This window comes from Crinia signifera, chromosome 3 (assembly GCF_055691185.1).
Source record: "Crinia signifera chromosome 3, ASM5569118v1, whole genome shotgun sequence".
Classification (NCBI taxonomy): domain Eukaryota; kingdom Metazoa; phylum Chordata; class Amphibia; order Anura; family Myobatrachidae; genus Crinia; species Crinia signifera.
The window spans coordinates 106,806,354-106,823,421 of record NC_139219.1 but is presented as its reverse complement, the minus strand read 5'-3'; the positions used below and the strand labels follow the sequence as shown (position 1 = coordinate 106,823,421).

The 17,068-nt window shown below is 45.6% G+C and overlaps 1 protein-coding gene across 4 annotated transcripts in view; it reads right to left on the bottom strand.

Moving 5' to 3' along the window:
- TRIM67 (tripartite motif containing 67) overlaps positions 1-16,472 on the bottom strand; it is a 77,220-nt gene extending 60,748 nt beyond the window's left edge. For all 4 annotated transcript variants that reach the window (XM_083176354.1, XM_083176356.1, XM_083176355.1 and 1 more), the window contains exon 1: positions 14,893-16,472. In XM_083176354.1, the coding sequence (XP_083032480.1) occupies positions 14,893-15,795 (903 nt within the window). In that variant the 5' untranslated portion in view covers positions 15,796-16,472. The remainder of the gene's footprint in view (positions 1-14,892) is intronic.
- Between the last annotated feature and the right edge of the window lie 596 nt (positions 16,473-17,068).

Sequence of the window (17,068 nt, the reverse complement as noted above, 5' to 3'; positions counted from 1 at the left end):
CCCGTATCCAATTAACGGAGGGCAGGGTTAGGGGGGTGCGGCTGGCTGAGGGCAGCAACGGGGGAGCAGCGGGAAGGAAACTGAGGGGGGCAGTGGGCTCAGACGGAACAGGGCACAAGGGCGTCTCATACGTGTGCATCCCCTGCCGCCTGATGGCGGGTCCTGGCAATTGGCGATAGAATCACCAGGACCAACACTAATGAGAGGCGCTTCAGCCATATACAGCAGCACAGGGCAGCACCACTGGACTTATATGTGGCTGCACAGGGCAGCGCTACTGGACTTACATATGTCATCACAGGACAGCACTACTGCACTTATATTCGGCTGCATAGGGCAGCACTACTGGACTTACATATGTCATCACAGGACAAAACTACTGCACTTACAGTATATATGGCTGCACAGGGCAGCAGTACTGAACCTATACAGTATATGGCTGCACAGGGCAGCACTACTGGACTTGTGGTGTATAAAGGGCCTGATTCTGGTTGGTTTGCAAAAGCAAACTCCTTCTTTACTGAACAAAACCATGTGCACTGCAGGTGGGGCTGATGTAACATTTGCAGAGAGTTACATTTATCTGAGGTATGTTCTCTGTGTGAAATCTAAATTGCAGTGTAAAAATAAAGCACACAGTATTTACTGTAATAACTTACCCAAATGTAACTCATTCTACACAAGTTACATGAGCCGTGTCGTAGAGAAGCGCTCTGCACCTGATCACTTGAGCGGCAGCAACAGCAACCTGATGGCTGTGTCCGCCTGCGCTCCCTGTCCTGCTGGTGGGCAGTCCCAGTCCCCACGCGCTGTCAGATTGACAGTGCACCTGTGTGTCCCGCGCTGTGCTGAGGAAGGAAATCCTGCTTTGCACAGTTCAGTAGTGTGTGATGACGGTGACATTATAATATATCCTGAGTTCCGGCACTTCTACCTGCCGGAGAGCAGGCCTGTCCTGTCAATCCCCGACAGAGCGTTCCCAGCAGTAGCCCTGCTGTCAGCCCTTACAGACCCACAGCGTCAAGCCTGCCACAGAGACCTCCAACCAGTTAACCCTTGACTACTTGTTAACTCTGTGCTCACTACAATAAACCACAATTCCTGGTTAAGCCTACAAAAGTGTGTAACAACACCACAAACACCCCTATATACTCTGCCAAAAAGCCCCGCCTGCAGTGCACATGGTTTGGTCCATTAAAGGAATTTACTTTTGCAAACCAACCAGAATCACCCCCAAATTGCACTTTCACATGGAAACATAGGAACACCAAGCAAAGGTATGATCTACGATGGTTTACCATCCCAACATGAGTTGTAAGATGGCAGGGTGGGTGTGATGTCTGCGTCTAAAGTTCCCATCAGCAGCTGAAATTCATTGCCATATTTTCGAGGTGTACAGTGATAATGCCATAACACAAAAACAGGCTTGAGTTTGGTGTATTGCCTTAGATAATAGTAGGATAGACATTCAAGATGAGCAGCAAATCGTTTGGCCAAGCATGTCCAACAAAGGCTCTGCACCAAAATTAAACCTGTTTTAATTACATGAAATTATAATGGAAATTAATTCAGCTGCTGAAGTTCACTATGGAGACAGAAATCTGATCACACTATACACCTCAATAATTGACAATGTTTCCGCCAGCCCCACCAACTGATGTTAGGACAGTATGACTGATATGAGACACAGCCTATTGGTCTTTCTGGGAAGCAGTGTTCTACCTACTCTAGAGTGGTGGAAAATTAAAATGAAATATAGAGAATATTACACATATGAGAGTTATCTTCATTAATAAACCACCCTTGTGTAATGGATGCAGGATATCACACAGGCCTACACCACACACCTTGTACCCATGTAATTATTAGTATTGCTGCATCGGCTGGTATGGTGTCCTTTTTCCTGGAGATTTGTGTGTGTGCAGTATAAACATCTATTACCACTTTTACACCAAAACTGCTGGGTCGCACCCAGGTTTTTGGACCCGGATGCGACCCGGCAGTTGTTCCCTTTTACACCAGCGTCCCCTGGCATGCCGGGTAGGGGATGCCAGTGAATTTGGGCCCTGAGCCGGCTCTCGGAGATGACATCATCTCCAAGCGCCGGGAAACCCGCTGACCGTCACCCCCGCTGTGCCGCCTGACACCCCAGCAACGACGACCAACATGCTGGGGGTAAGCCCAGCACCCAGGTAAGCTGCTGGGCTGCCCCCAGCCTCCGTGCGCCCCCAGCCTCCGTCAATGAGGTGACACAGGCATCCATTCACCTCTGCTGCTGTCTGCATAGTACCGCAGACAGCAGCGGAGGCTGTACGCAGCCCCTGCCCAACCTCCGGACTGGCCTCAGGGAACTGCTGTCCGGAGGTTGGGGCTCCCTGATTGGAGGAAAAAGGTTACCCATTTACACGGCCCCTGACTCCGGGGAAGCCCCTTGTCCGACCCTGAACATTTTCCGGGTCGGACACCGGGTAACGGGACCTGGGTTATTTTTTTTTTTGCCCTTTTACACCAAGCCCCGTCCCAGACTGGAGCAGCAATAATCCGGGTCGTGGCTCTGGTGTAAAAAGGGTATATGTGAACATATAGAGTCATATTCTTTGAGACCTGGGCATGTGCAGTAGGCTCTGGCATGGAGTGTGCCACAGCTGCCAGAGAATAGGGGGTCCCCTTCCTCTCTTAAAAGACCCCTGTGTCTAATACTAACAATATCATAAAGTCACACATGATACAATGTCAAAAAGACAAAAAGGGGGTATTTAAGGCCCATACACACACAACAATGTGTCAGTAATGACCCATCATTAACTACCATTGTTTATTTTCACCCTTGAAGTGAAAATGAACGACCTCAGCATTGCCGGTGATCGCTGGTGCACGACGGATGACAAATGACCACAAAGGATTCAGGACATTTTTCTATTGAAAAAACAAACAATGTTAACGAGCATAGCCAAATTGATCTGCATGCATGGACGATGGCTATGGTCTTTAACGACCCGCGGGTAGGCACATCGTTGGTAGTCCTCCGTTATTGACAGCATAAACACTAGACAATGTAAAAAGATTTACCTCCTAAACGACCCTGAACTAAGTCATTCTGGGTTGTTCAGGAGGTGATTTATAATGGGGCCCTTCATCATCATTAAGAAGACATCGTTGTGTGTGTATGGGCCTTTCATTTAGCTCAGAAAGTGACGTAAACACATGGGTCGACGGTTAATTCACAGATCCAGGTGTTTTTCCCCACTGTCAAACTTTTCACCTAAAAAGACATAGAGAAAAGTGTAGGTTTTTAAACCAGGCCAAAAATCGGCACTTATTGAATACCCTGCTAAAGCGGTGTGCAGTTCTGACCATATGTACTCTATGGACAATTGAAACCGCATGAACACTTGCTGGCCAGAGGCACTTCTGTTGCTGTGCTATTTTTTTTTCCACTATGCAATAAATGAAAACACAATAATTATATAACTATAACTAAAAAAAAAGTAGAAAAAATTGCATTTTCATAATGGTGTGTGTTTTAATAGCCTTTTAGTGCTGTTTCACTTTAATCTGTTCTGTTATCTTTATTATTAGTACAGCAAAAGGAAGAAGAAAACAATAACATTGCATTGCTCAATATTCTGATGCAATATAAACCAACACCGCAGTCACACCTATAGCATCTTCTTATTATCCCGGAATAAAAATAATATACAGTAGTATGTACTGTAGTATGTACTGTAACACTAGTCAAATAATCACAGACTGTTATATAATTAGTTCTATATTCCTTCATTGGTAAGTGGGAATTAGGTAAAAGGAAATTATAAAATAAAATATAAAATATAGAGAGATAAAGTGGAGAAATGTAAAGAATCATCCAGTAAGCTACTAACTGTCACTTTATAGGCTGTATTTAAATATGGCAGGAGCTTATTGGTCAATACTTTGGGCTGATTTAGAACTGGTTGTATATGAAAAATGGTGTTCTAGCCAGTCACGTGGCCCCTCCACTGCGCATACCTTCCAACATTTTTATCTGACACCACAATCCCTAAAAGGGGGTGTGGCTTTGGGAAAGGGGTATGACTCTGCAGAATGTCCACAGTCGCAAAACCGCATTTTGCCGCTGTGGGGGCATGGTCAGCCCTCTGTGTGCTGGTGGCCATGCCCCCTGTCCCGCTACCTCCCTGAACAGATGCTGAACTAGGCAAAGCAGCGACAGGCAGATGGACTCCCAACTGCCCCCCACCCGAGGGACATTGCCGGCCTCAGGTGGGACATGGACAGTTCCCAAAAATTGGACAGTTGGGAGGTATGGACAGCGGTCACATTTTTTACAATGCAACCATCGATTCAGGGCATGACCGCATACGCAGATTGTCTAAAACGGCGGATTAGCGATTTTTGGCAATTAGTGTCGCTTACTGAATTAGGCCCATTGAGCTCACCTATAGTAATCAAAATGTATGTTGATCATTTATTCAATCACTGTAAATCCGTAATGACATTTCTCAGATTTGTTATAGACAGTTCCATTAATTATGTATCATCTTACATCTTTATGCTGTAAATGTCAACTCCTGCACATTAGCAAACATCTGTTTTATCTAAATCAAAAAACATTTTCAATTTATGCCATTAATGTTAAAACTGATGGTATTGATATCCTGGAGCACAGGATCCCGACAATCAGAATACTGACTGATCATTGTGAATATTTTCACCATAACCCTTCCCAAAGTCTAACCCTAGCTCATTCCTCCTGCAGCCTAACCCTAAATGTCCCCTCCTGAAGTCTGACCCTAACCTCCCCTCCACAGCCTAATCCTAACCAACCACTAGGGTGCCAAACACTAGTATTTATCATTGGGTCGGATTCTGACCATTGGAATCCTGCTGTCAGGATCCTGACCACAGGTCATACTGTACTTGCCAACCTTATGGCTGCTTCCTTTGGAGCATGGGTCCACAATAGTGGCCTAATTCAGTATCAGCTGTAGTTTTGCGAGAAAAGGCAGCACAAGGCAAGGCCACCCTGCATGCCAAGTCCCTCCCTGTGCTGTGGCAGAGGGCCGCCTTGTTTTAGATCGCAGCAGCTACATGTGATGTCATGCCTCTCCCAAGTGCCTCTGACAGCAGGCTCCCCACACGTCGGCCACAAGCACAGGTCGAGATGAACAGGGACGGGGGTGGGGGTGTTGTGTGACTGGCTAGGCTACTGACACGCTTCCTTGGCTGCACTATTGAGGCTGGCTGTACTGCTAAATCTAACCCTAACCCTCCCCTGCTGCAGCCTAAACCCTAGCTGTCTGTTCCGCAGCCTAAACTTCCACAGCTTAAAGCCCAACTTTTCCTCCCTCAGCCTAACCCTAGCCTTCCCCCCTGCAGCCTAAACCCCAACCTTCCTTGCCAACTTGAACCTTCCCTGCCGCAGCATAAACCCTAACTTTCCCTCCGCAGCAAACCCTAATGTTCACTCCCACAGCCTAAACCCCAACCTTCCCTCCCACAGTATAAACCCCAACCTTCCCACGCACAGCCTAAACCCTACCCTTATCTCCAGCAGCCTAAACCCCAACCTTCCCTCGCACAGCCTAAACCCCAACCTTCCCTCGCACAGCCTAAACCCCAAACTTCCCAGCTGCAGCCTAAACCCCAACCTTCCCTCGCACAGCCTAAACCCTACCCTTATCTCCAGCAGCCTAAACCAAGCCTTCCCTCCCACAGTATAAACCCCAACCTTCCCTCGCACAGCCTAAACCCTACCCTTGCCTCCAGCAGCCTAAACCCAACCTTCCCTCCCACAGTATAAACCCCAACCTTCCCTCGCACAGCCTAAACCCTACCCTTACCTCCAGCAGCCTAAACCCCAACCTTCCCTCCCACAGTATAAACCCCAACCTTCCCACGCACAGCCTAAACCCTACCCTTATCTCCAGCAGCCTAAACCCCAACCTTCCCTCGCACAGCCTAAACCCCAACCTTCCCTCGCACAGCCTAAACCCCAAACTTCCCAGCTGCAGCCTAAACCCCAACCTTCCCTCGCACAGCCTAAACCCTACCCTTACCTCCAGCAGCCTAAACCCCAACCTTCCCTCCCACAGTATAAACCCCAACCTTCCCTCGCACAACCTAAACCCTACCCTTGCCTCCAGCAGCCTAAACCCAACCTTCCCTCCCACAGTATAAACCCCAACCTTCCCTTCTGCAAGCCAACCCTAACCTGTTAATTATTGAATTCAGGTGGATAAAATCAAGCACCCTTGGTGTGCCAAATTTGCAACTATGGTGAGAAACACCATGCTGCGATATTGCCACTTAATGCTTTTCTATGAGCCACTGTGTAGCGTTAGATGCACATGCATGAAGATGGGAGTCACACGTGGTGATTCGTGGGACAATGATGAGTGTGGCTACATCTGTAAGCACAAAAAAAATTATCAATTGGAGCTTAATGGAATGGTTTTCCATGGCCAGGCAGCTACATGCATGCCTCACATCACCAAGTCCAATCCAAGTGTCAAATGGAGTGGTGTAAATCACACCAACACCAGACTGCGGAGCAGTGGAAACATGTACTGTTTACTGACGAATCCCACTTCTGTTTGGCAGTTAGATGGGAGAGTCTGGATTTAGCGGATGCTGAGAGACTGTTACCTGCCTGAGTGCATTATGCCAACTGTGAAGTATGGTGGAGGAGGAATAATGGTGTGAGGCTGTTTGAAGGGTTTTGGCAATGCCCCTTATCGCCTGTAAAGGGTACTACTATTGTATGTGGTGTTATTGTGTGATGTAATGTGACCAATGGACATTACTGTGTCGTGTAATGTGAGTAATGGACAGTAATGTGCAGTGTATTGTGAATTGGTACTATTATGTGGTCATGTAACTAAACCCCTATATATTTGCTACAAGCCTTAAGCCATACTCTCCAACATGATCCATTCCATTAGGTACAAAATGCTCTGCTTCTGGACTTCTTTCTTAATTTAGGATTGCCTTCACCTTTTCTGGATCACTGTTATCATTACTGAACTAGTTCAACACAGGTGACTGCAATTATCAATTAAGAAAGAAGTCCAGAAACAGAGCATTTTGTACCTAATGGACTGGGTCATATTGGAGAGTATGCTTAAGTATGCACTATCTCGATTGTTAGTATGGGCAGAGGGGCACCAAAATGTCTAGTTACAGCTTTGAGTGTCATCTATCAATCAGCAGTGCTAATAGGTAAAATAATGTGCATTGCACTGTGACATGACCATGTTCCATTTTGTAGTTTTGTAAGCTCACTGGGAGTAATGAAACTTGTTCGTTGATGGGGAGCATTGGCCCAGAACCTAGTGGTAAATACACCATTGCATTGGTCCCTGTGATATGGATGGTTACTCCCCCCTTCCTCCTACCTGGATTAGCCATAAACCACTCACTGGTACAGTACTTGGGTGTTGATGTACCTCACACCTTCCCCCCCATGCCTCACAACTCTATGATGAATTATTAAGGAGGGAGGGGTAGGGTCTGCAGGTGATAAATGACTAAAGCTTGTTAGTATTGGGGTAGGAGGGGCACCCTGGTTATCCCTGTTACTTATAATATCAAGGGAGAACTTCTCCATGGTTTACATAGTCTCTGTATCATGGGCCTTAACCCATTTAGCCAACGTGTGATTGAGAAATGTATCTTTCTGTAGGAAAAGGGTTATCTTGCTTACCCCTTCACTTCTAGATGTGTGGTCTATCTGAGGGTGTGGGATATCCCTGCTTATGTCATTTCTCATAAATATCTGTAGATATGTGGTCTCGTTAACCCCTCTCCTGTTCCCCATCCAGTGTGTGCAGTTGTATGTGTGTGGCACTTTGGAGCAGTGTGTGTATGTGAGACTGTGGGGCAGCATCTTGCAAGGCTGTGGGGTCAGTGTGATGCAATGGGGATGTTGTGCTGCTATGTGGTGTGTTTTTAAGGCTAGGGGGCACAGTGTGATAGACTGTGAATCAACGTGTGTGTGAGGCTATGGGTGGTTGCCAAAGGAAATTGTCACCCTAGACTCCACATGGACACCAATGGCCCTGATATGCTTCCTCAAATGTTTTGCCTCACAGCCCTAATGATTACTGGCAAGAGTCCTTTATGTAGTTAGGGGTGCATTATCTTTCTATATTTTTGGCATTTTCCTAGTAAAATTTTATGGTAAATACCCACAAAAATTGCATATCACCCAAATCTGTTAAGGATGGGCTGGAGCAGATACTGAAAATAACTGCGGCAATAATAGCATTTCCAACACCAGCTGAAGTCTGCATAGGTTTCTATGGCGGATGCAATGCTTTCTGATTTACCGGAATGCAAAACATTGAGTGTGGCCCTCACAACTGATGTAGCCTATGGGCAACACTTCACCAAATTTGCTTGCAATGGCCGCAGCTCATAAAATCTGTAGACTATGCAAGCACAGAAGTCTCGATAGAGGAGAAAAGAGACTGAGATTGGCAGGATCCCTGAATTTTAGGTGAAAATCTGTGGTATTTCAATCCTGGGTCCTGCTCCAATCTCTAGATTTCGGGACTGGGTGATGCCTAGTCTTGTGCCAGGCAGCGCTGAGCACTCAGCACAGCCGTACACAACACATTGGCCCTTATTCTAATTCGGACGGTACGGCCCGCGTGCGGCCGTACCGCCGATGTTTTTATTCTGCACATGCGCAGAGGTCAATCTGCGCATGTGCAGCCCCCTTCGCCGCAGACGTATTTCGTCCGCCGCAAAGGGGGCGTATAGGGGCGTGAGGGGCTTCATACCCTCATTTCCCTATGTGTACGCCCCGCGTTTCATGGGCGTTCCCATGCAAACGCGGGGCGTATGCATGGTAATGAGGGTATGACGCAACTCATGGGGGCGGAAAGCTGACGTCGCCGGATGTCAGCTCTCAGCCCCCATACAAGCTAGCACACGGACGATTGTCCGTGTGGTCTCAGCTTGCGGGAGCTGCTGGGGCGTGCGGACCTGCCTTCGATGGTCGACGACCATCGAATGCAGGGGGCAGCTCCCACCATGGTGGAGGCGTACGCCTCCACCATTTTTATGCGGATCGCCAGCCGTCCGTGTACGGACGGCCGTGGCGATCCGTCTCGTGGGCGGGGATTGGTTTGTGCGGCCAGAGCACCGTGTGCGGCTCTGGCCGCACCAACCAGAATAAGGGCCATTGTGACGGCTGAGGTTGCACTGCGCCAATTGACAGCTGAGGTCACACTGCACAGCCCTACACCCACACTCCAGCCAGCTGAGCCAGACCGTCTCCCCGCCAGTCTGCCTGACCCCCTGCCAGTCCTCAAGCCAGGTGGGCCAGACCGACCAACTGCCAGCCAGCATGTCAGCAAGCAAGCCAGCCAGCACACCACCCAACACTTTAGCCACTGACTGACAGGCGGCCACTGTTCTTTTGGAGAGGGAGAGTGATCTATATATACTCCACCAGACTCCACATAGGCCTAGACGCCAACCGTGGCACTCTAAATTAACGAGACACCTACAAAATATCTCACGCAAAGCTGAGCGTAAATGGCGTAAATCTCACAGTCCAATGGATTTCTTTACATATAAGAATATCTACCAGTACTATAGTTATGCCCTGGAAACTGCCAAACAAACATATTTCCAAACTCTCATTTTTGCTCAAGCTTCTAACCCAAAACGTCTTTTTAATACATTTAAATCCCTTCTCAACCCTCCCTCACCCAAGCCACCAACCACTATCCATGCACAAGATCTTGCTTCCTAATTCAGGGATAAGATTGACAAGATCAGAGATGAATAGGTATGCTCCAACTCAGTTGGTGATATGCTCAATTCCATACCTGAGCCCTCTGAAGCATTTGCTTAATTTGATCCCACAAATGAAGATGAAGTATCTGCACTTTTCTCTGCCTCCCACTCTACTACCTCTACTCTTGACCCTATACCCTCGCAAATAAGTAAATCTCTGTCTCCTGTGCTCATCCCAATCTTAACTAAAATCTGTAACCTCTCTTTCTCTACTGGTGTCTTTCCTTCATTGTTCAAACAAGCAGTTATTACTCCGATTCTGAAAAAACAGAATTCTGATCCAAGCTCTCTCTCAAACTACCGTCCCATTTCTCAACTTCCATGCACCTCCAAACTACTTGAAAGACGTGCCTATACTCGCCTCACACACTTTCTTAACTCGCACAACTTAATGGACCAGCATCAGTCAGGCTTTCGTGCCCAACACTCCACAGAGACAGCACTGACTAAAGTTGTGAAGGATCTGGTCACTGCTAAGTCTAAAGGCCACTACTCACTACTAATTCTTCTAGATCTCTCTGCTGCTTTTGACACTGTTGACCACACACTTCTCATACAAACACTACAATCCATAGGTCTTAAAGACACAGCCCTCTCTTGGATCTCATCCTACCTATCTAACCGCTCCTTTAGTGTTCGTTTCTCTGATTCTACCTCCTCTTCGCTACCTCTTTCAGTTGGAGTAACTCAGGGTTTAGTTTTAGGTCCCCTGCTTTTCTCAATCTATACCTTATCTCTTGGCAAACTAATCAGCTCCTTTGGATTTCTACCTATCCTCCCCGGACATGTCCCCATCTGTATTGAGCCGTGTCTCTGAATGCCTTTCTGCTGTTTCATCCTGGATGTCATCTCGCCACCTCAAACTTAATATCTCAAAAACAGAATTAATTATATTTCCGCCAATAAATAGTAGTTACCAACCTGATATCTCTATCGCTGTTGAGAAGATGACAATCACTCCTACCTCTCAAGCTCGCTGCCTAGGTGTTATCCTTGACTCAGAACTTTCTTTTGTACCCCACATTCAATCTGTCTCAAAATCATGCCACATGCACCTAAAAAAATATTTAAAATTTGCCCTTACCTTACACAAGACACTGCAAAAACTGTAATCCATGCTCTCATCATCTCACGCATTGATTATTGCAATAGTCTCCTTATTGGCCTTCCCCAATACAGACTCTCACCACTACAGTCCATTATGAATGCAGCTGCAAGGCTAATCTTCCTAGCCAGACGTTCATCGTCTGCAAAGCTACTCTGTCAGTCACTTCATTGGTTACCTGTATTATACCGTATTCAATATAAAATTATTTTACTTACACACAAAGCCATAAACCAAACTACACCAACATACATATCTTCTCTTACCAAAAAATATCATCCAACATGACCTCTACGCTCCTCCCAAGATCTGTGTCTCTCCTCCACACTCATTACTGGCTCCCATTCCCAACTGCAGGACTTTCTACAGGCTGCACCCACTCTGTGGAATGTCCTCCCAAGCACAATAAGACTCCAGTCTCCAAACCTATAAGCGTTCCCTAAAAACTCATCTCTTCAGGCAAGCTTATCAAATTCCAGAACCAGTCATAGCACCTTGCATTCTGGTGGAATCGATGCAATAAAGAATACAGTATGTATCCTTATGTATCAATGCCTATTTCCCTATAGATTGTAAGCTTGCGAGCAGGGCCCTCCTACATTTTGACTGTAAATACCCTGCTTTGTTGTATCACTGTCCCCTTTGTAAAGCGCAACGGAATATGCTGCGCTATATAAGAAACTGTTAATAAATAAAGACGAAACACTATATATAGACAAAGCATCCAATCTCCTCTACTAGCAGATACAGGGTATCTGCTAGTAGAGGAGATTGGATGCTGTTACTGGGGCTATCTACCAGCATTATATCATTTGCCAGCAGTTTTATCAGGAATTACATTTTTATTGGAACATTACCCTTTGAGGTGAAGGTACTTGTGGACCGGCGTGTCTTATTAAAAGATTGGCTAAGTGGGTGGAGCTTATCCACATACTACTAAGATCATGGTTATCTAAACCTCTTAAGCATAAGAAGACCCGTCTTCATGGATTGATAACAGGATTCCCCTGAAGTCATAGTCTTATGCGCAGGAATTAGAATTGATAGATTTTATACAATTGTGTGAAGACACTTTCCCACACTAATCTTGCTGTGAGGTTAAAAAACTTCTTTGCCATACCCCTGACAAAGTCCTCTGCGACGAAACGCATTGGGTTTTATGAATAAAGGATCACTTGTCTTAGTAGGAGTCTCCTTCTTATTTGAAAAGTGGATGGAAGAACTGTTTTTCTTAAATAACTGATAAGAGCATCAGTGGAATGGACTAACTGAGAACTGGCTAGGTGGTACTCACTATAGCGCACTCCGATAACCCCCATTTGTATATTTGTGCACCCTTGGCTCTCACTAACAGGAGAACCTTATCGGAGGAGCTGCTGTCATTTTAGGATTAGCGCACTATGAAGGTTAACCCATTTTACATATATATGTATATATATATATATATATATATATATACATACATACATACATATATATGAAAATATGCCTAGGTGTCAACTTTGACTCCGAACTTTCCTTTGTTCCCCGCATTCAATAAAAAACATATTCAAAATTCATCCTTACCTTACACAAGACACTGTTAAAATTCTAATCCATACTCTCATCATCTTGAGCATTGATTATTGCAATAGTCTCCTACAGTAATTGGCCTTCCCCAATACATACTCTTAATGCAGTCCATCATGAATGCAGCTGTGAGTCTAATCTTTCTAGCCAGAGGTTCATTGTCTGCAAAGTTACTCTGTCAGTCACTTCATTGGTTACCTGTATTCTACCGTAATCAATACAAAATACTTTCACTTACACACAAAGCCATAAACCAAACTACACCAACTTACATCTCAACTCAAAATATCTTCCAACCTGACTGACCTCTTCGCTCCTCACAAGATTTATGTCTCTCAACTACACTCATTACTCATTCACATTTCCAATGGCAGGACTTTCGTCGGGCTGCACCCACTCTGTGGAATGCTCTCCCACTCACAATACAACTATCCTCCAGTCTCCAAACCTACAAGCATTCCTTGAAAACTCCCCTCTTTAGGCAAGCTTATCAAATTATAGAACCAGCAACATAACCTTCATACGGTATACCTTTCCTATCCAATCACATCCCCACTGTACAGGCCACACATATCCTCTCTCTTTCTTTTCACATTTTCCATCCTCCTGGCCCCTGGTCAAACTGCTGGGCCACCATATCATACAGCACACCATGAACCTTTGCATTCTGGTGGCCTTTATGCAATAAATAAATTATATTCTTGTGTAGCAATGCATATTTTTCTATAGATTGTAAGCTTGCGAGCTGGTCCCTCATACCTTTTGACTGTCTGCAAATACCCAGTTTGTTGTATCACTGTCTCCTATTGTAAAGTGCAACGGAATATGCTGCGCTATATAAAAAACTGTTAATAAATAAATAACTGGTATATATATATATATATATATATATATATATATATATGTATATATATATATATATATACATGCACTCTCTCCGTCGGACAAGTGGCACTTGGAGACTTGATAGTGAAAACAAGTATGTGTTTATTGGTCACATCAACGTTTCGGAGCCTGCGCTCCTTTGGCAGCGCAGGCTCCGAAACGTTGATGTGATCAATAAACACATACTTGTTTTCACTATCAAGTCTCCAAGTGCCACTTGTCCGACAGAGTGGGTATACAGGGTTTTTGCAGTCCAACTAGGAGGCACTGGAGCAAGAAATTCCTGGGGACACCAGAGTGCCGGAACTCGACTAGTATATATATATATATACATTTTTTTTCTCTTATTCTGGCCCAAAATAATATTTTCATTTGTTAACTCAATCCCGGGAATACTGGAATTGAGAATTTTTCAATCCAAATCCAAAGATTGAAAAAAAAAACACAGAGGATTAGCATTCCTAGTGCTGATGCCTCTCTTCACTACTCACACAGCTGATTCCCTGTTGCTCACAAATTTCCTGTTCCTACATGCAATCATTAGTAGATTCAGTGATATATCAATTGCATACTGCATTCCGATTTTGGATGCTTGCTAATATCACACCCATATAGCACTGCAAACGCAATTAATGATAAATATGCTACTTAGGGAGAAACTCTAAAGGGCTTATCTCCAGTTAAGAAATATGGGTGTGAAAAGAAGTAGAGTTCAATCAGCTTAAGTACAAATATTATTTAGATCAGAGGCACACTCTTAAAGTGGACCTGGAGAGGTGGTGGAACTAATTTCCCTTGCCATGACACCCTCCCCCGCATTAGATGGAGCACCAAGGTTTTTGGTACCACCTGTAAACTACAAATTTTGTCCCCTACCTCTCATACTTTGTAATGGACAATAGGACAATAGTACCCCCAATTCAAATTGTGCCACACACCAGCTCAATCATATTCACATTAATTACACCAAATAGCCTCTTATTCACATTATATACACAGTAGTGCCCCTTACTTAAGTAACGCTACACAGTCGTATTCCTTCTATATGTATGCTACAAAGTAGTGTAGCCCACAGTAATATTGCTTATACAAATAATGCCCACAGCAGTAGTACCCATTACACAAAATAGCCACAGTAAGTGCCCTTCATACACATATCTGTCCCTGCCCCTCCAGAAGCTTCCTCTCCTCTCTTCTTCACTTCAGTGTTGGTGACAGAATGACATCACATACACCATGCCCATAAAGGAAGCTGCTGGGACAGGCTTTTCTGTTGAAATTACTGTGTATGGCTATGCTGGAGGTGAAACTGAATTCCCCCTACCAATACTGGTGTTGGAACTAAATTTCACCTTATTCCCCTTACTTGTAATAATCTTAGTAGCCTATATTATAAGCATGTGTATGAAAGAACTACAGTATTTGTGTAAAGATAGTAAAGAAATATGAAACTTTTCACAACAGGTCATTTTCAGCTATTTAAAAAAAGTGATTTGTGTAGGGCATGGAGTCTTAGCCCCTCTAACCTTGTGTTGCTTCCACATGATCCCAAGAGCTTTCATCTCATGCTTGGCATGCTTCCCCTCCTGCAGACACTGGTAGCACACAGGAGTCCTGCAGCTCAGGCAGTACATGCTATAGTTCTCCAGCTCATGATCAGCACAAGTGGGGAACTTGCGTGCTATGTTAGGTGGTCCTAACGCTGCCCCGGCTGCTTTCTGACTGCCAGCGGTGGAAGATGCCAATTGGGAGGGTGGCACTAGCCGATGCTTAGCAAAGGGTCCCCTGGTAGGGTGGCATTTCCTCTGGCAGGAAGAACAGTACAGAACATCACACTGCTCGCACATCACTGCGGCCTCCGCTGGGTTTGTATCACACAGCTGGCACCTGGCATTGGCCACAGATCCTCTGGATGCCTCGGATGCAGCGCTGCCTTCTGCATCGGGTGCTGCGCTGCGCTCTTGCTGGTACCTCTGCACTATAGTCTCCAGCAGCCGGTTGCGCTGGAAGCCTCTCAGCCCTCTTTCGTCCAGGGATGCGCTGCGATGGCATTGCGGACAAGTGATGGAGGAAGAGCTGCATAGACTGCCATGCATACCCCGCGAAGCTGCTCCGGATGAAGCAGCTAAGGATGGTGCCGGAGCTGGGGGTAATACCCTTACGCCATTGGGGGACTTGAGGCTGGGGGTGTAGGAACCATAGCCGCTATCCGTCTCGCTGTAGAGGCTCATCTTATCCAGGTGGTCGGGGTAATCATAGTCAGCCCCCATAAGCAGCATAGGGCGTGCTGCATGAGGTAGGTGCTCACTCTCAGGGGTCTGCACTACAATAGTACGAGCACAGGGCAGGCAAACGTTGTGTGAGCAGGGCAGGATCAGAGGCTCCCGGAAAAAAGAGCCACATACAGGGCACTTCAGCTCTTCCTCCATTACGCTGGTGTAATTAATTGTCTTCTCTCTCCTCTCTCACCAACGCTGATGTGTCATAAGACGATACAGAGGAGGCCAAAGGGAATCAAAGGCCGAGGAAATAGCTGGTAACAAATATCACTTATTTATAAATGGAAAAAGAGAAAATATGTGGTCAGTGCAACGTAACGTCCGCCAGCTGGGGAGGGGAGAGAAGCATGAACAGCTCCGGTAACGCTGCAACATCCAGTGATAAATCCCGCAAATGGTAGGAAACAATCAGCGATTACCTGTGTGCTGACATGGTAATAATACAAATACTCATGTGGTGGAATAAAGTAATTAAGGAATGATATAGAAGGCGGAGAGGTAGAAATGGCAACGGCAGGAGGGACGTATGAATGCTGCCAGTGCGCTGTTGCTGCTGCTGCTGCTGCGAATCCCTTGTTCTCCTCTACACGCCTCCTCCGCTCGCATAGGCGGAATGGACGCTGCTGGCTTCAGCACCATGGGCCAGCGGACAGCGCCTAAGCCAAGCCGACCACAGGATTCACCTTGATTGCGCCAAGACCTGGGCTCCGCCCGCTGTGCGGCTCTCTTTCTTGGGTCTCTGCAGATAGCCTCATAAGACCATCCAGCCGGGCAATGATGACTACAGCTGCTCGGATTTGGCTGGCAAGACAGATGAGAGAGAAGGATGAGAAGAGGAGGAGGAGGAGGGATCTTGCCGGGGGAAGAAAAATAAAGAGGAGGGGGTAGAGCAAGAATGAAATGCTGCAAATAAGTGCAAGGCTTGCTACAAACACCCCTGGTCAGAATATTAAGCAGTGAGAAGGGATTTATACCGAGTTCATTACAAAAACTAATATTAAAGTTTCTCCATCCGGCTTTCACTGCCCTTAATTTATATATCCAGGCATAAGAAGCAACATTTTCACATTTGCGTGATGGAAATTGTTTCCCCATTTTCATTGAAATTTACAGTCTATCTCTCTATCTCTTTATCTATCTATCTATCTATCTATCTATCTATCTATCTATCTATCTATCTATCTATCTAGTTACACATATGATGCAATCGTGAGGCATATTCAAGATCCCTTGTAGGCCTGTTACACAAGTGGAAATGCAACATTTAATATTGAGTTGACAATGGCTATTCATGTTATAGGATTACATTTGCAAAGGATGGCACTATTCTATGAGTCCATGATGAGAAGCATTGTAGTTTCATAAGTACAGTATCAGGCTTACCTTTATCTTTTGTGTTTTCTAAGTGTTTTTTTTATGTATT